Here is a 20,334-nt window from a genome sequence, read left to right as displayed (position 1 = left end):
AATTAAAAGTTTTATCTATAAAAATTTAACAATTAAATAGTTGTGTTGGATAACTGTTCCACTCTCCTTGTAATAGCAATCCTAAATTAGCTCAGGTGTAACCGATCACCTTCAAAATCACACACCAAGTTAATTGGCTTCCATCTGTGTTAAATTGTAGTGATTCACATGATTTCAGGATAAATTCAGCAGTTCCTGTAGGTGCCTCTGCTGGGTAGTGAATTGCAAAGCAAACATGAAACCATGAACACCAAGGAGCTTTCAAAAGAACTCTGGGACAAAGTTGTGGAAAGGCACAGATTGGTATAAAAAAAAGGCCTTGAATATCCCTTGGAGCACAGTCAAGACAATAATTAAGAAGTAGAATGTGTATGGCACTACCTAGACCAAGCCGTCCCTCCAAACTGGATGACCGAGCAAGTAGGAGACTGATCAGAGGGGCTACCAAGAGTCCAATGGCAACTTTCTTATTTTATGGTATTACAGCGGTCTGCAAATAAGCCAACGGCAACTTTGAAAGAGCTACAAGCTTTTATGGCTAAGATTAGTCAAAGTGTGCATGTGACAATATCCCAAAGCACTCCACAAAGTTGGCATGTATGGTACAGTTGCAAGAAGGAAGCCATTACTCATGAAAGCCCACCTTGAATCCTGTTTTTACGTATGCAAAAATATACTAATTCTGTATCCATGTGAAACAAGTTGTGGTCTGACAAAATTGAACTTCTTGGCCTAAATGCAAAGCATTAGGTTTGGTGCAAACCTAACATGGTACATCACCTAATGAATACCATCCTTACTGTGAAGCATGGTGGTGGTAGCATCATGTTATGGGGATGTATCTCATCGTTAAGGTTTTATCCAGATAGAAGGGGAAATTAATGGAGCAATGTACAGAAAAGTCCCTGAGGAAAACCCAGCATAAATCCAATTGAACATTTGTGGCATGACTTGAAGATTAATGTCCAATGCTCCCCAAGGAACTTAACAGAGCTTGAACAGTTTTGTAAAGAAGAATGATCTGAACTGGCCAAATCTAGGTGTGCAAAGTTGGTAGACCTATCTGACTCACAGCTGTAATTGCTGCCAAATGTGTTTCCACAAAGTATTACCTCGGGAGATATGCAGTTATGATATCAGTTTTGTATTTTGAATTTTTTAATCCACACAAATCCCCTTAAGTGTGGAGTATGGTGTGTGTAGATAAGTGGGGAAAATCCTTATGAATGCATGAAACTGAGGCACTGGCAAAATGTGAAAAAAGTTCAAGGGTGTGTCGATTTTCTATAGGCACTATATATATATATATGTAGATCGATCGATCTCTCATGGAAATCAATTGCTATTTGCATGTGACATTGGCATGGAATGCACTGGAATATGTATCCACCGTTAACATTATGGCTGGTGGGACGCACTCTTTGATGGTAAACAAAACTATGTGGTTTTAATTTCATTGAACAATTGCAGATATGCTTCATGATATTAGCATTTCCTGAACTGGCCGACAGATGTCATCAGAATTTAGGTTATAAACCACCATGTTTATAAACCACCATGTAACATGTCTGTTCTCCTTTAAAAAATATATATATTTGTTTTTTGTTGTTGTTATTTGTATATATATATATATATATATATATATATATATATATATATATATATATATATACAGTGCTTTGCGAAAGTATTCGGCCCCCTTGAACTTTGCGACCTTTTGCCACATTTCAGGCTTCAAACATAAAGATATAAAACTGTATTTTTTTGTGAAGAATCAACAACAAGTGGGACACAATCATGAAGTGGAACAACATTTATTGGATATTTCAAACTTTTTTAACAATTTAAAAACTGAAAAATTGGGCGTGCAAAATTATTCAGCCCCTTTACTTTCAGTGCAGCAAACTCTCTCCAGAAGTTCAGTGAGGATCTCTGAATGATCCAATGTTGACCTAAATGACTAATGATGATAAATACAATCCACCTGTGTGTAATCAAGTCTCCGTATAAATGCACCTGCACTGTGATAGACTCAGAGGTCCGTTAAATGTGCAGAGAGCACCATGAAGAACAAGGAACACACCAGGCAGGTCCGAGATACTGTTGTGAAGAAGTTTAAAGCCGGATTTGGATACAAAAAGATTTCCCAAGCTTTAAACATCCCAAGGAGCACTGTGCAAGCGATAATATTGAAATGGAAAGAGTATCAGACCACTGCAAATCTACCAAGACCTGGCCGTCCCTCTAAACTTTCAGCTCATACAAGGAGAAGACTGATCAGAGATGCAGCCAAGAGGCCCATGATCACTCTGGATGAACTGCAGAGCATTACCCATTAACATTAACTCTCTCTGGGAGGATGGGACACAAATAACTGATGATTGGCTGAGAGAAATTGATGATAAAAACATTGTGGAGGCTGTTTTGTTAAACTTCAGTGTGACATTATCGATCATAGTCTTCTGCTGGAAAAACGTATGCTTTACACAACCTGCTACATTGTGGATAAAGAGTTACCTGTCTAACAGAACACAGAGGGTGTTCTTTAATGGAAGCCTCAAAATAATCCAGGTAGAATCAGGAATTCTCCAGGGCAGCTGTCTAGGCCCCTTACTTTTTTCAATCTTTACTAATGACCTGCCACTTGCTCTGAGTAAAGCCAGTGTGTGTGTGTATGTACTATGTATGCGAAGGACTCAACACTATACACGTCAGCTACTACAGTGACTGCAACACTTAAAGAGCTGCATTTCGTTTCAGAATGGGTGGAAAGGAATATATTTCTAAAACTAAAAGCATTCACTAAACCCTAAACCTCAGCTAAATCTTGTCATTTATAATGTGTAAATAGAGCAAGTTGAGGTGACTAAACTTCTTGGAGTAACCCTGGATTGTAAACGGTCATGGTCAAAATTGATACAACAGTATCAATGTTGTATTGATACAACAGTAGCTAAGATGGGGAGAAGTCTGTCCATAATAAAGTTCTGCTCTGCCTTTTTAACATCACTATCAACAAGGCCGGTCCTACAGGGCCTAGTTTTATTGCACCTGGACTACTGTTCAGTCGTGGTCAGGTGCCACAAAAAGGGACTTAGGAAAATTGCAATTGGCTGAGAACAGGGCAGCAAAGCTGGTCCTTGGATGTGCACAGAGAGCAAATATTAATAATATGTATGTCAATCTCTCCTGGCTCAAAGTGGAGGAGAGATTGACTTCATCACTACTTATTTTATGAGAGGAATTGATATGTTGAATGCACCGAGCTGTCTGTTTGAACTACTGGCGCACAGCTTGGACACCCATGCATACTCCACAAGATATGCCACCAGAGGTCTCTTCACAATCCCCAAATACAGAACAGACTATGGGAGGCGCACAGTACTACATAGAGCCATGACTGCATGGAACTCTATTCCACATCAAGTAACTGCAGTAAAAGCAGTAAAATTAGATTTTAAAACATAAAAATACACCTTATGGAACAGTGGGGACTGTGAAGCAACACAAACATGGGCACAGACACATGCATACACACACACGTATACATGGATCTTGTATTGTAGATATGTGGTAGTGGTGGAGTGGGGGCCCGAGGGCACACAGTGTGTTGTGAATGTATTGTAATGTTTTTCAAATTGAATAAACTGCCTTAATTTTGCTGGATCCCGGGAAGGGTAGCTGCTGCCTTGGAAGCAGCTAATGAGGATTCATAATGAATAAAAATACAAATACACCACGCCTCAACTCACCCTGTAACGCAGGGGTGTGCAACTCCAGTCCTCCAGGGCCTGATTGGTGGCACACTTTTTCCTCCATCCCTGTGAAACGCAGCTAATTAATCAAATTGCATTCTAAACTGAAGATCATGATTAGGTGATTATTGGAGTCAGGTGTGTTAGCTGGGGCAAAACTGTGACACCAATCAGGCCCTCGAGGACTGGAATTGCCCACCCCTGCTGTAACGCTTCTGAAGTTAAATCTCATCTACCCAAATACTTCTCTGCAGCTGCCACCACAACATCTATTTTCTGTGATTTACTTTCCATTTCTGCGGTACAGTTGATAACCATTACTATGAACTCTAAGATGCCAACCTTACTGAAAAATAACTCACACGTTACCCTATCCCTCTGTACTGGCTCAAATCTACTTCTCACTGGGATTCTCTCAGGATCCTTCACCTTTGACCCATCCTCCTCCATTTTCTTCACTGCCTCAGCATATGACACCCTCTGCACTACTCTGACTCTGGCCACTTCTATCTGCCTCTCTCGCAGCTGACACTTCCGATCCCCAATAACATGATCACCCCTACAATTGAAACACACTCAACTTTATCCTCCGAACCTTCACAATCCTCTGTCCTATGGTTGCCTCCACACTTCCCACATCTTGGAATCTCCCTCCTCCATACTGCTGCAACATGACCATAAACGTTGCACCTGAAACAGCACAGTGGAGTCTGGACCAAAGCTCTAACAGGATAATTGATGTATCCTAACATGACTTTGTCTGGTAGACTGACTCAAAATGTCTGACAATGACTCCTCTATCTCACCATGCTCCCCACCGGGTCTGCGTCGCACCAAATGGTGGGCATCACAAACACCAGGAATGTTCAATTGCTCCGCACATAACTCAGAAATCACTCTTTTCGATACAAAGTCTTTGTTGCCAACCGTGTAACTAAAATCCTGGAACACACATCACCTCAGGACTGGAGGTATGTTGACACACAGATCAACCCAGCAGATGACATCCCCAGAGGAAAGATTCTGGCTGAGTTGTCGGCTCCACACAGGTTGAATCATGGCCCTCCATTCCTTCCCCTACCCCCTAATCAGTTGCCAAAGACTCCCTCTGTAGCACCACTGGAGTAACTATCAGAGTTGAGAAAAACACTGTGACTCCGCTGCCAGACGCCACTCACTTCAATACCTGGAATGAACTGATTGAAGCCATTTACCAGTCCATCAACTAAACTCCCCCTCAAAACTCTGGTTCTACAGCTATGGACGGTTCTCAATGTGAGATCCTGCTCCTCCAGCACTCCCAGAGAAATTCCTTCTCAGACGACCTCCATACACTGGAAAGTGGTAAAGTAGTCCCTTTGAAAAGACGCCTCCAAAACATCTCTCCTGAATTGGACAAGTCTACAGGTCTCATTCGAGTTGGGATCATTCTCCGGAGAGCTGAGACTCTGGAACCAGAACCGGTGCACCCAGCAGTGCTGGATCCGAAGAACGCAATCACTCGCCTCATCAAACACTATGACAAGCTTTCCCATTCTGGTGCCGATAGGTTGTTTGCTGATATCCACTGCCATTTCTAGGTTCTGAAGGGAAGTCAACAAAATATCTCTAGCCATAAACAATATTCATACACTTTCACAATAATTACACATAATTATAATTCATCATGAAATATTCCATGATGCTTAGTTATGTTAGCACAGGTTTTCCTTTATTTCAAAATCAACATATGGGCAAAGATTAATCCATACACAGCCATCATCACTAACACGTGACATAGACAATACAAAATAAATATACATCAACATCTCCATTCACTTTGTTCTTCATTATCAAATAAATATTAAATACGTTCATCATATTTTTCCTAGTTCATTGCAAAGGTGTCTCAAAATACTCTATGGAAATAAAAGAAATTATATAAACAAAAATCTAACTCTTTAAAAAATTATCAAAACTTGTCGGTTTACAAAATATTTGCACTTAAAAAAGATCCCAGTATTTCAAATAAATAAGATATATAAAACAATTTATAGTTAATATTTTAAAATATGTCCTCTTTTTCAACAATGCAGAGGATAAACAAGTCCTCTCAGTTGCTGTTTAAAAATGTCTTCAGTGTCATTTTTTTTGTAAAAATAAATAAGTCAATAAATAAATGCTGAATAAATAAGCAAAATTAACACAACATGAATAAATAATATATTAAACAGACTCAAATTCACAACAATAATAATGAAACCACAAACTACTCCTGGAAGTGCAATATCTATGCCCATAAATACTATCAACATTACTCAATAGGGTTGGAACACAAGTACACTATTTTGGAGCGTATGTTATGATGGGGTACTGCATTCTTAGTCTGTTCTGTACAATTAAAGTGGATGTCTTTTTTTATTATACCCCTCGTAAGGTTCCCAAACACCCACACCAACACAGTTTACTTCAATGCGCACAAAAAACACTTGTGTGTCCATTGATCCTGTTAACCTTCATGCAAACAGGGAGGGGAGCAACATGAAATGGACAACATATTTTCTCCAAAACAAATAAGAGAAAAATCAAGTATATATTCCAAAAGCAAGGGGTGATTATTTATGGTTGTTGGGTTTTGTATACCCAGACACCATGTCACCTTGCCTCCTCTACCCTCTTCTACCTCCCTTTCGTATGTTCCATTATGTCTCACCACACTTTTAGAGACTACACTTCGATGCCTTTTACTGCTTGGTTGATGGACTCCAACAGAGCGCGGTTCTCTGGGTTTTGGTAGCAATCTTTATTGGAGAACATATGAGTCAAGGTGTCCACGTAATTATCGAAGTTCTGGTCCGACATAGGTTCCTGCTGAAGTAAACACAAGTAACGCTTTAAAGACAAGTTGTATGCGTTAATTTGTAAGCGAGTGCCGTTGCATTTGTGGAGAGTATGTGGGTGTGCGTGAGTGCATGCATGCTCTGAGTGATCCATCCCTATGTGTAACTCACCATGTGTGGCAGCCGGATGTTGGACAGGCTGCGGATCAGAGCTTGGCTCAGGCCAGACAGCTCCATGTACAGGGCATCGTTCCTCTCCTCGATCTGCTTGTTTTCCTCCTCCATACTCTTCAGGTTCTTCTCCATGGATGAGATCTGGAGCAGAGAACCACCAATCAATCAACCACAGTTCTTCAGTCAGCCACAAACCAGTCAGAAACACTTTTTATACCATCTGTTTTTGATTTTGAATTGAATTAGGAATGTATGGTGGGGACAGTATTTAGTTGGTATTGTTAACAAGTGTCAGACTCACCTGTGTGTGCAGGTTCATCATATCATCCTCCATCTCTGAGTTGGACTCACTCAGTTCCCCGATCTCTTTGTTCAGCTGCTTGATATCTTCATCATTATCCAGAACTGGGGAAATTAAGCAACCAATAACAACCAATAAAACAACTAGAAACAGTCAAACATAATTAAAGATCATCCCGTTTTACTGATGTATTGTTGACTTGACCCACTCATAATGTTGGGACAAATCCTAACTTCCACTGAAATCAATGTATGACTAAGTGAAAATTTGAGTTAAGTGGAAATGACGATTTTCCCTGTTATGCAGAAACTGTCAGATGAAGCCTTTAAGGTAGTGTATATCCCCAGACTTACCATCGCTGGCCTTGAACTTTGCTGTAATGTACTCGTCTCCAGGGAACCTGCTTCTCTTCTTATTAGCGGAGGCTCTGGGACAACCAGAGAGACTAGGAGCAACAGAAGAGGAAAAGAGAGATGAGGCTAGTGATGGAGCACTGCTAGAATAGGGCCAGTTAGTTTAGTTCATTTGCCAATCAGTTTTTTGTCCAATATGTTTTGCTGTGCTTTAAAAACCTGACTAGATGTAAAAATCTATTGAATGAAATGAAATCATAAAATAAACAAACTCAATAATAACCTATAATAGGTTAATTATATTTCAGGTTTAGGCCCAGCTTTGTGTAACGTGTTTGCACGAACCCCGCCAAAAAACAATTGAATTTGATTGAGTGTAATACCTGCGGTGTGTGAGGAAGCTGCCGTTGGCGTGTCCTGATCCATCACAGCCGGGGGTGGGACAGGTGGGGCCCTCCGTCTTGAAGGCCTTCCAGGAGAAAGGAGAACCGTTGAGGAGCCCCTCCTTCTGACGCCGCGCTGCCAGCGGGCACCCATAAGCACTACGGTGGGTGGCATACTTCCCACTGATGTGGCCCAAGCTGTCACAGCCGGGCACCGGGCAACGACTAATGGAGGGGGGAAAGCCAGGGGCGACAGGGAAGGAGAGGGGAAAGGATAGAAAGAGAGAGACAGAGGAAAGCAATCAGTAATAGTTTGAAAACTCGAGGCCCGAATAAAGGGTGGTCTGTTGTGTGGATGGTAAAGAAAAGGAATGGTTTGTCGTGGACCAACCTTAAAAGCTCAGGGTCTTCCTTGTCATCCTTGGTGGGTGTTGTCTTGACGGCACCTTTCTTAGCACGGGGGCATCCAGACAAACTGACAGAGACGTAGAGAGAAATTTGAATAAAGTCCTTTTTTAGATTATCCTCCAGTTGGATTTTCTAGGATTACATTTTTTTTTAAACAAAAGCAATAAATGATCTGTGCATACCTTCTATGGGAGGCGTAGTTTCCAGTGATGTGACCTGATCCATCGCATTCAGGGGTCGGACACCTGGGAGTCAACAAGAGAGAAGTTAGGTCAGCATAGCACTGCATGTGATATTCATATTTGTTGCAAATGTAGAGATGATATGAAAGCGCTTTGTCATAAAAGTAGCTAACACTTTCTCTATGGGATAGAATTAGTTTGATACAGATCGTAGCAGAGGGAAAACACATCCCCGCACATTGTAGTGACAATACAAAGGGTTCAGTCATGTCAGTATAAAGTAGGGTTAGAACAGGGATAGGAAACTCTGGTCAAGGAGGTCCGCAGTGTGTGAAGGTTTTTATTCCAGCTCAGCACTAACACACCTAATTAAAATCCTTGATGTCAGACAACAATTAAGTTTTTAGGTGTGTTGGAGCTGAACTGGAACCATTGCCTGCACACATGCCTGGGTCACAAAGAAGGAAGGAAGGGGTAATACAAGCACAGACATACTTCAGTTCAGCAGAGTGGGCAGCCATGAGGGTCCGAAGAGACTTATCAGCAAGAGGACAGCCTGACAGACTAGAAGATATGGAAAATATATATATATAGACAGAGTATATTGTGTAGTCATTTAATAAGGGCAGAATAAAGGAAAGATCTCGATCACAATCATAACAATGAATATTGTTTACAGGACTCATAGTAGCACATGATAAGAGCAATAGAGTATAGTAATTATTGAAAGTTCACGGTTTTTATACAGATGTGTAGATTAGTTGACATTCAGTGTCAGTGCCTGAAAAACACTATGAATGCAGCTGTAAGACGTACAATGTGAATCAGCGCTAGCGACTGCATTGGTTGTAATGCAGGGGAGTAGGGCTGTGTCATACCTCCGATGTGAAGCATAGTTTCCAGTGATGTGCCCACTGCCATCACAACCTGGGGTGGGACATCTGGAGATAATTTGGAATGATTAGAAATTAATTCATGAATTCGTTCAAAAACATGAGGTTGGATGGCAGTACTACTTTGAACTGAATTCTATATAATGGTGATGTGTCAGCCTTGATATTAGAGTACTAGGTAGAGAGACATAGATAATTAAAATGTAGGTTATTTTTTACTTATAACGTTGTTATGAATGCTGGATTGAAGTTATTTTAGAGTATTCTTACAGTAGAACCTCTTTTTTGCAGTCTTTGGGTGAGAACTGGACCTTGAAGCTGGACGTGGTGACCTCGCCTGGGTACTTCCTGTCCTCCATGCTCTCCTGGGTGATGTCATCATCTTCTGCATCAGAGGAGGTGTAGGAGTGGGCCACATAGTCCATCTGGCAGAAGGTCAAACAAACACAGGTAAGGATGGAGATTATAGTTTATCATTGAATCCACCCTTTATTCAAACCAGGATGTCCCATTAAGGAAAAAAGGTATTTTACAAAGTACATCTGGCAAAGATGACAGCTCCAGTATAAAAAAATAATTCAATCAGAACATAATCACACAAGTCTCACCTTGCCATATTTCCAATTCTCGTGTATCACTGGAAGCTGAGGCTAGAACACACACGAACCTCTCTCAAGACTATTACATTATCATAATTCCAATGGTTTGGTGTTAGTCGCAGACTTGGCATAAAGCAGTTACCTCATCCTGCTCCTCCTTCTCTTTGGGACAGTTTGGCTTAGTGAAGTCCAGAGGCACCTCCAACACCTCCTGTAGGTGGCCCTGGGACGAGGGAACGTCTCCCGGGTGCTGCGAGGAGGAGGAAGAGCAGGGGTCTGGTGATTGCATCCCTTCCATCTTGATGGGCTTCTTCATGCTCAAGTCCAGTGTCCCATTCTCATCCACTTCAATATCTATGTCCTGAAGGTACAAGGACTATGTTAGTGTGTGTGTGTGTGTGTGTGTGTGTGTGTGTGTGTGTGTGTGTGTGTGTGTGTGTGTGTGTGTGTGTGTGTGTGTGTGTGTGTGTGTGTGTGTGTGTGTGTGTGTGTGTGTGTGTGTGTGTGTGTGTGTGTGTGTGTGTGTGTGTGTGTGTGTGTATAGGTGTGTGTATAGGTGTGTGTGTATAGGTGTGTGTGTGTGTGCGTGTGGGTAGTAATGCAGTGTGTCTAATAAATAATTTCAAGAGGGAAGAATATATTCTTTATAAAGTCAACCACAAACAGGCTAGGCTGGGCTGAGCTGGGTAGCAGAGAGGCCTACCTTGCCAGCTGGGTCCTGCTGTTTGGTGTGAAGGTTCTCTGGACTCTCCCAGCAGCGTGTGGACAGGTTCAGAATGGCAGTGGCAGCCATGTGAGCAGCCTCGGCATCATGGGTGTAATCGTAGCCACTGGAGGACGAAGAGGAGCTGCTCTTTGCATATCCTCCCGAGAAGCTATGGCCCGGGGACGTGGCCTTAGGGAATGGTTTAGCTGTAGAGGAGAGAGAGGGTGGGTGTGTGCAAATTAGAATTTACCTTCACAGTATAACACGCACCAAGCCGCCATTACAGTTCTCCTATAACCAGCAGGGTCGTGATCCTAGACTACCAACCAATTTCTCTCATGAACACTGATGTGAAACGAAAAAGTTATGTTTTGTTAGTTAAAGGGACAGTTCACCCAAATTACAAAATTACATTCATTTCCTTACCCTGTAAGCAATTTATGGGCAAGGTAAGACAGCAATAAATGCCATAGTTTAGTTTCCCTGGCACTGTTTTCACATGCTAACGTTTAAGGAAGTCATGAGACTTATGTTTGCATTTTTCATGCATCATGTTCAACTCATCTATAAGTGACTTTGTTGAGCTTCAAAATCAATTGGGGGAGATACTCTACACCCAAACAGCTACAGACCTATATCTATCCTACCCTGCCTTTCTAAGATCTTCAAACAGATTACCAACCATTTTGAATCCCACCGTACCTTCTCCGCTATGCAATCTGGTTTGAGAGCTGGTCACGGGAGCACCTCAGCCATGCTCAAGGTCCTAAATGATATCATAACCGCCATCGATAAGAGACATTACTGTGCAGCCATCTTCATTGACCTGGCTAAAGCTTTCGACTCTGTCGATTACAACATTCTTATTGGCAGATACAACAGCCTTGGATTCTCAAATGACTGCCTCGCCAAGTTGACCAACTACTTCTCTGATAGAGTTCAGTGTGTCAAATCGGGGGGCCTGTTCTCCGGACCTCTGACAGTCTCTATGGGGGTGCCACAGGGTTCAATTCTCGGGCCGACTCTCTTCTCTGTATACACCAATGATGTCGCTCTTGCTGCTGGTGATTCTGTGATCCACCTCTACGCAGACGACACCATTCTGTATACATCTGGCCCTTCTTTGGACACTGTGTTAACTAACCTCCAGACGAGCTTCAATGCCATACAACACTCCTTCCGTGGCCTCCAACTGCTCTTAAATGCAAGTAAAACTAAATCATGCTCTTCAACCGATCGCTGCCCGTACCCGCCCGCCCATCCAGCATCACTACTCTGGACGGTTCTGACTTAGAATATGTGGACAACTACAAATACCTAGGTGTCTGGTTAAACTGTAAACTCTCCTTCCAGACTCACATTAAACATCTCCAATCCAAAATTAAATCTAGAATCGGCTTCGTATTTCGCAGCAAAGCCTCCTTCACTCACGCTGCCAAACATACCCTTGTAAAAAGGACCATCCTACCAATCCTTGACTTCGGCGATGTCATTTACAAAATAGCCTCCAACACTCTACTCAGCAAATATCACAGTGCCATCCGTTTTGTCACCAATGCCCCATATACTACCCACCACTGCGAGCTGTACGCTCTCGTTGGCTGGCCCTCGCTTCATACTCGTCGCCAAACCCACTGGCTCCAAGACATCTACAAGTCTCTGCTAGGTAAAACCCCGCCTTATCTCAGCTCACTGGTCACCATAGCAGCACCCACTCGTAGCACGCGCTCCAGCAGGTATATCTCACTGGTCACCCCATAGTCAATTCCTCCTTTGGCCGCCTCTCCTTCCAGTTCTATGCTGCCAATGACTGGAACGAACTGCAAAAATCACTGAAGTTGGAGACTCTTATCTCCCTCACTAGCTTTAAGCACCAGCTGTCAGAGCAGCTCACAGATCACTGCACCTGTACATAGCCCATCTGTAAATAGCCCATCCAACTACCTCATCCCCATACTGTATTTATTTATTTATCTTGCTCCTTTGCACCCCAGTATCTCTACTTGCACATTCATCTTCTGCACATTCTACCATTCCAGTGTTTAATTGCTATATTGTAATCACTTCACCATCATGGCCTATTTATTGCCTTACCTCCCTTATCCTACCTCATTTGCACATGCTGTATATAGACTTTTAAAAATAAAACTAATAAAACTAATAAAATATAATAAATGCTAATATCGGTCTCATGACTTGAATAAGAATGTGGAAACAGTGCCAGGGAAACAAACCAGAGTATGAATTGCTGTGATACCTTGTCCATAGAATGCTTACAGAGTAGAAAAAACGTCATTTTGGTTTCCAACAGAAATTCAACAAATGTCAAGATCATCTTACATTTGAAGGCTTTGGGTGAGGTTTGACTGGTGGCGGGTATCTTTGGAACCAGCAAAGGCTTCCCAAACACCTGGACGTCGAAGCTTGCATAGTCGAAGGAGACCTTGGAATATTTCTCCAGCTCTTTGGCCAGGTTGGCACGGGGTGTGGCAGGCACCATGTTGGGTCTGTAGCCGTACTGAGGGATCTCCAGCTGCTTCACAAAACACATTGGTCTGTAGGAGAGAGAGAGAGAGAGAGAGAGAGAGAGAGAGAGAGAGAGAGAGAGGAGGTGAAAGGTAAGAGACAGAGGTGGTAAAACAGTCAGAACATTTTGTATAAGAGAAGGGGTAAAAGATTCGTAAAATGCATCACTTGTCGTAAGTGGAGATATGGAGAAAGGGAGGACCAGAGAGGGCTCACCGGAGAACTCTGTCTGAATGGGGGCTCCCAGTTGGGGGCTCGCTGACTGAAGGCTGGGGGTGACTGGGGGTGACATGGCCCCCCTTGGAGAGTTTCTCTGCAGCTGCTATGGGACAACCGGAAAGACTGAGAGGGACAAAGAGAGATAGTGAAAATGTATACATTTTCTCATAGAATTCCACCGGAAATAGAAGGTCAATGTCAGGTTGTAATTGTTGGACAGTATAATACCTGCGGTGTGTGTTGCGATTGCTGTTTACGTGACCCTGGCCTATGCATCCTGGAGTTGGACACTTCAGCACGTTCTCATGCATGGCCAGTACTAGGGAGAGATAGACAGAGAGATATAAGAATGGGTGTCAATTGTTCAAAGGAGTATGTGTAATGTTTCGCTGTTAGAACTTTGGTATTAGAGTGTTAGTGCTCTGCTAGTACTCACTCTCAGGTGGGATCCTATCTTTGTGAGGGCACCCAGAGAGGCTGCGGTGGTGGGGGTACAGCCCAGTCACATGGCCCGTCCCATCACACCCAGGGGTAGGGCATTTCACCTCCTTCTTTTCTGGATAGGAAGGGGAGAGATGTTGAGTGAGCAAAATCCCTAACAATTGGAACATGATTCTGATTCTATGGCGGGTTAAAAGATATCCTGATAAAGCATAAACTGTCCTACCTTTGCTGTGGTGTCCTCTGTGTCGCATGGCTTGGTCCATGGCTTTGCTGGCCCTGTCGTCGGGGCTGTGGTAGTGCAGGTGCTCTGGAGACTGTTGGTCGACGTGCGGCCCTCTCACCTGCTCGGCCTTCAGGGCGATGGCTTGCTCCAGCAGTCCCAAGTTCCCCCGGGTCATATCCCAGGTCTCTGAGTCGTCTGTCACACCCGAACCCTGTGAGAGACAGTCATCTTCCTCCTCCTCTTCCTCCTCCTCTTCCTCAGATCGTATCTCAATGACCACTGTGGTAGGTGGTGCTTTGTGAGAGTCGTGGTCCTCTTCTTCCACCTCCCCTGCTTCTGTTTCCTCCTCTTCTTCCTCCTCCTCTTCTTCCTCCTCCTCTTCCTCCTCTTCAGTCAACGGGGAACCAATCTTTACCTCCCCCGCTGCCACTTCTGTATCCTCACATTCCTGAGCAGGAGTACTAGGGGAAAGAGGGATGGCAGGCTCCATGTAGACCACCTCATCCTCCTCTTCCTCCTTTTCTTCCTCTACCTCCTCTTCCTCCTCTTCCACCTCCTCCTTCTCTTCCTCCTCCTCCTCCTCCTCCTTTTCCTCTCCCTTCTTCTCTTCTTCCTCATCTCCCTCCTCTTTTGCCGGATGCCTGCTATAGTCGCCACTGGAATACTGGTGATCTGAGATCTCCTGACTCACAAATTGCCTCTCCTCCTCTTTCTCTTCCTCCCCTCCTCCCTCCTCCTCCTCCTCTCCTACCTCCTCCTTTTGCTTCTCCTCACTCTCTGCTCTCCCTGTTTCATTGTCGCCTTTTGGATGCTCTATTGTTCTGTGTGCATCAACTGTATCCTCATCTTCCTCATCCTCCTCCTCAGCGGCCTGTATCTCTGCCACTACTTGCACCTCCTCTTTGTGTCTGTCTGCCTCTGCCTCTGCTTCTGCCTCTGTGGAAGCTTGCTGTTGGGTTGTGGTGGCTGTGTCCTTCTGCGAAGTCCCTGCTTCAGCTGCAGCTATGGTGTCGGACTCGACAGACGTCTCTTTTTCGGTGTCTTCGGGTATCACCTGTGAGCAATCGGCTGTGTACAGTGCAGAGTTGATAGGTTATTGCTAAATAATGAGCTCTCCCTGTATTTGTCTTTCCATCAATACTTACTTTAGTATCATTATCAATCTGTACCACTGCAATAGCCAATAGCAATCCATGATAAATGTGATATATTCCTTGGATTCTGGTCTTCTCTTGACTCACCTTTCATGGACATGGCTGGGTTTGGCATTTTGCTATTTTCCTTCTCTTTCTGCTCCTCCTCCTCCTCTGACTCCTCCCCCTCCTTATTCTCTGCCTCACTGGCGGCGTCACTGTCTGCTGTGTTGAAGCCCTCGTCCATGGCCAACTTCAGGGGCAGGGTCTTTTTCTTGGGGGCGGGTTGATTCTCTTCTGCCTCCGTCTCCACAAGTTTCCTCTTCTTCACTATTGGGCATCCAAGAATGCTATGGGTGCAAGGTGAGGAGATGGGTGTTAAAGTCTTACTCCAGTCTCCTTTTCATCTCATTTAACACCTGATTTACTTAACAAAAGGCACATCTCAATAGATGGTCCAGGTATCCTCATGACATGGCGCAAGTGGGGGGAGGAGCCTTTCCTCTTTGGTTCTCTACTGTTCCTTGAGCAAGGAGGGTGGCCGATGACATCACAAAGTCACCATCAGACCAATGCCCTACTCCTTGAAGTTTGCAGTTGTCTAAAAAACACTATTTTGCTCAAAACATATTTTTTTACCCTTTTAGTGTATGTACTGTATTTATACATGTGATATTGTTTTTTCAACAGGTAAAGTAAAAAAATCACTGGAGAACTGGAGAACGAATTACCCTTAATATCACTATATGTGGTATTTTTAATGGAGCTTTTTCTCAATTTAATAGTATTTGTATTAAAAAAAACTGTGTTAGCAGAGGAACTTGAGAGCTAAGAGTTGGTGGTGGTTAGTCTAGTTAGTATATCATACCTTCTGTGTCGTGAATATCTCCCAATGACATGGCCTGAACCATCGCACCCGGGGGTGGGGCAGCTACTTAGTGATACAAACAGAAAACAAACATTTGTTTTATTCATTTTGCACAATGAATACGTTCAAACTTTGTATGTGCTTTTCAGTTCATCACCAGCCTAGTTTATTTGCTCTGAATCTCTGCATGCTCTGGTTTTAGTGCACCCAACCAGTCTAAAGCCATATTGTATTTTTCAGGACTACATGTATACATTAATAAGACAACTGTGTGGCTGGATTCAATACAGTAGCAGAAAAAACCCTATTCTCTCACCTTAACTCTGCTCCCACGAGTTCAACAGGTACTGGGGAATAAAAAGACAGAGAGAGAACATCATAAGACGCACACTTATCCTAAATACACAACAAAGGAAGCCGTTTCAATTAGTGTGTGTGAATGTGTGGCTGCGTGCGGTGGCTGCGTGCGGTGGCTGCGTGCGTGCCTACTGTACGTGCATGTGTGTTTGGCCCCAGCTCACCTCTGATGCCTTTTGAGCGGGTCCGGGTTCTCGTTTCTGCTGTGTCCTGACTCATCTGAAACACACAGAGTGTCATGACACTGCACTTACTATCTGTCTCTCTTTCTCTTTTTCACACACACACACACACACAAACACACACACACACACACAAACACAGCTTCTCACTTTGATTCGAAGGCTCCTCTTGGTCTCACAGAATCTGCTTATTCTGTCTCCTCGCGTCCACCTCTGGTTCAGCAGCTGCCCTCTGAACTCATGTTCTATTGGAGAGGAGAGACATAGGACACACGTCAAGGTTATACAACAACAGCATACAGCATACATCAGGGTTGGGCAAACCTTTTGGCTCGAGAGGCCCATCGGGATTTCGAAATTCAATGGAGGGCCGCACAGAGGCCTAGATATTGGAACATTGCTGTGGGGACTTGTTTCCATTCAGCCACAAAAGCATTAGTGAGGTCGGGCACTGATGTTGGGCGATTAGGCCTGGCTTGCAGTCGGTGTTCCAATTCATCCCAAAGGTGTTCAATGGGGTTAAGGTCAGGGCTCTGTGCAGGCCAGTCAAGTTCTTCCACACCGATCTCAACAAACCATTTCTGTATTGACCTCGCTTTGTGCATGGGGATATTGTCATGCTGAAACAGGAAAGGGCCTTCCCCAAACTGTTGTCACAAAGTTGGAAGCATAGAATTGTCTAGAATGTCATTGTATGGTGTAGCATTAAGATTTCCCTTTCTTGGAACTAAGTGGCCTAGCCTGAACTATGAAAAAAAGCCCCAGACGATTATTCCTCTTCCACCAAACTTTACAGTTGGCACTAAAGATTCGTCCACTGGACAGCCAGAAGGTGAAGCGTGATTAATCACTCCAGAGAATGCGTTTCCACTGCTCCAGAGTCCAATGGCGGCAAGCTTTACCGCACTCCAGCCGATGATTGGCATTGAGCATAGTGATCTTAGGCTTGTGTGCGGCTGCTCGGCCATGATAACCCATTTCATGAAGTGCCTGACAAACAATTATTGTGCTGACGTTGCTTCCAGAGGAAGTTTGGAACAAGATAGTGAGTGTTGCAACAGAGGACAAGAGGATTTTAAACGCTTCACGCTTCAGCGCTCGGTGGTCCCATTCAGTGAGCTTGTGTGGCCTACCACTTCGTGGCTGAGCCGTTGCTCCTAGATGTTTCCACTTCACAATAACAGCACTTATAGTTGACCGGGGCAGCTCTAGCAGGGCAGATATTTGACGAACTGACTTGTTAGAAAGGTGGCATCCTATGACGATGCCACATTGAAAGTCACTGAGCTCCTAAGTAAGGCCATTCTACTGCCAGTGTTTGTCTATGGAGATTGCATGGCTGTGTGCTAGATTTTATACACCTGTCGGCAACCGGTGTGGCTGAAATAGAAGAATCCACTAATTTGAAGGGGTATCCACATACTTTTGTATATATTGTGTACATACTTAGACAGGCCTATACTGGTGACTTCCTAACCTAACCTTCCTTCCTAACCTATTAGGGACACTGTGTGACATGCTTTATTTTTTCTGTGTATGGCAATTTCATTCCATTACATAATGTAATATTAATTGTTGGTGTTCTTATTCGTTGTTTTTATTATTTGTGTACAAAATGTTCTAAAAAGATTAAACACAAAACGATCCTTGAAGGGCACCCCTAGAAAATCATCACATGTTCAATCTGGACGGTCGATGGTTGATAACAGGGTGATAAATAACCATGACTGTTATTGCAAACACAAGCTCCCCATACACAATAGGGCTGTGTGGTTGGGATTCTCCCAGAGAAATATAAGAGAACAATACAGTAGGCCGAAAAGTACAGAAGGCCTGCCCATGTGCTATCACTAGCGCTGTTAAATCAATGACATTACGCTGTTCCAAGATGATGTTGCGTTAAACATGCAGCAATGTGCAAAAAAATATGTATCATATAGCATTTTAGGCATACCTATGATTAGGCCTACTTGGCCTATATAGTTGGACGTTATAACCGGTGGTGATTATATTGTTTGAGGAATAGCCTTTAATGAACCAGACAGTTAATCAGTATATACTAAAATATTAAACTGCATTTACAACAGAAATGCAACTAGCCTACCCAAAGCCTCCTCCTCGACCATGTTAGCCTATTTTTCATCTCTCTTGCACATAATGGAATTAGACCTAAAGGCCTAGAGTAGGACACATTTGAATACATTTAAATTATTTATGAATATGTGTTTAAAGAGAAAGAAAATGGCTTCGTGGCTTTGTTTATCGGCCTTGCACAAAAACACCATGGTGCTGTCCATGGTGCTGCTAACACGACCTCACACACTCCGCTATGACACAACGTCTTCAAGTTAATTGGTCTTGCTTTAGTGAGAGAGAGCCTTCAAATATCAAGTTTGGGTGTGTTTTTCTAGTGGTCTTATAATAATAAGGTCGTTGTAATGGCACTCTTAGCGCACATAGCCCCGGGAGATGGTGACATTTGAGGGGCACATGATCATCGGCTCTCGGATATGTAGCTCCACCTCCCCCAGTTTCCTACTGACACATTTTACAGTCATTGACTACAAACACGATCCCCTGCGAGCCGAGTAGGAAAGCACAGGCAAATAGCACAGGCAAAGCAGCAGTAGGCCCATTGCGAAGCCACTTTGTAACCAAATAACATGCCGGTTTAGGCCTTGATCATCGATTGAACATCCACAGAAATATAAAGACAAACAACATACACGAGATAAGAACAAGAAAAGTAGGCTACATTGCACGGATAAAGGCATATGCCTCTCCGGATTGCAAAAACACAAAATGACTTTCACAATAGAACCCTAAACCGAAACAAATATGCCTAGTGGTTCAAATATTATTTAATATTATCACCCCGGTAGTCTACTTTTCTATAGGCTCTTCGTAATGGAAAGAAAGGATAAACCATAAAATACAATCACATGGCTATGTACAATGCCACACAATAGGCCTGCAGCTTTCAAACTTATCAACATTAGGTCTTATATGCTCTTTTCTCGAAGTTTCAGAAACCCTAAGCAACACGAAGTCCGATACAAATCTCACATTAATGTTTTTACAAACTGTGAACAATATAGCTTATCTGAAACTCATATCAAAACGATCAACGTTTTTTTAAAGGGGACTATCAAAAGAGTTCGTCATTCGTCCGAAATGACATTCTCTGGCCGTTTGGATTACTTTTGGATTACCAAAACAGAACTGTGTGTTCTGTTTGTTCATGCCATAAATCTATAGTACTGAAGGTTGTGTGAAATAAGATACAATTATGTTCTATATGAATTAGCATCCTAAAGAGAATGCATCTTTAAGAATTAAGACCGGGACATCCATTAGGCGATAGAAACCAACAGCAATGGATGTTCGCGAAAAGATAATAAATATGTTTACAATCTGATTTCAAATACATTTGAGGAACACACGCATTTAACTATACTACAGAATTTGAAACCATAATATGATTATAAATACCATTATTGAATGGCTCTGGTTGCTTCGTTGTTTTCAAGTAGGTAAGGCGGGCCTCCTGAATCCTATTTCAACAACTTCTTCTCAGCGTTGAATACTACCTCCACAATATCCCCGCAACTCTTTCATTGACCGTTAGAGACATCAAACATAATCCGGAGCTCAGTGCTCTTCCACCAGTCTTCAGTTTACAAAAGCGGCATTACTCCAACTTTAAATGTAGAATAGCCTACTCCAAAATCCATAAGCAAAAAAACATGGCTTCATTTGCCTTTGTCAGCGAGAACAGGCCTACGTAATATTGCCTTACCTTTCGCTCA

At 43.1% G+C, this 20,334-nt stretch overlaps 1 protein-coding gene across 2 annotated transcripts; it reads right to left on the bottom strand.

Annotated features, from left to right (window-relative positions):
- Positions 1 to 5,444: 5,444 nt before the first annotated feature.
- On the bottom strand, positions 5,445 to 20,334 carry LOC109869721 (myelin transcription factor 1). Of its 2 annotated transcripts, none has more exons than XM_031804409.1 (23): positions 20,018 to 20,334; positions 16,676 to 16,770; positions 16,508 to 16,562; positions 16,303 to 16,333; positions 15,987 to 16,052; positions 15,227 to 15,468; positions 13,986 to 15,053; positions 13,755 to 13,874; positions 13,547 to 13,637; positions 13,316 to 13,441; positions 12,914 to 13,128; positions 10,571 to 10,779; positions 10,010 to 10,228; positions 9,539 to 9,693; positions 9,254 to 9,316; positions 8,871 to 8,939; positions 8,376 to 8,438; positions 8,177 to 8,260; positions 7,786 to 8,010; positions 7,403 to 7,494; positions 7,050 to 7,153; positions 6,746 to 6,889; positions 5,445 to 6,605 (listed from the first exon to the last, which is right to left on the bottom strand). In XM_031804409.1, exons 3-23 carry the CDS (start codon positions 16,560 to 16,562, stop codon positions 6,462 to 6,464), a joined length of 3,585 nt encoding a protein of 1,194 aa, XP_031660269.1. In that variant the 5' UTR covers positions 16,676 to 16,770; positions 20,018 to 20,334; the 3' UTR covers positions 5,445 to 6,461. The 2 variants fall into 2 exon arrangements, with proteins under 2 accessions (XP_031660269.1, XP_031660270.1); XM_031804410.1 differs by having other exon boundaries at positions 15,987 to 16,049; positions 20,018 to 20,332.

Source organism: Oncorhynchus kisutch, linkage group LG24 (genome assembly GCF_002021735.2).
Source record: "Oncorhynchus kisutch isolate 150728-3 linkage group LG24, Okis_V2, whole genome shotgun sequence".
In the NCBI taxonomy this organism is placed as follows: Eukaryota; Metazoa; Chordata; class Actinopteri; order Salmoniformes; family Salmonidae; genus Oncorhynchus; species Oncorhynchus kisutch.
The sequence above is the reverse complement of the archived record's forward strand: the minus strand, read 5'-3'. Positions and strand labels throughout refer to the sequence as shown.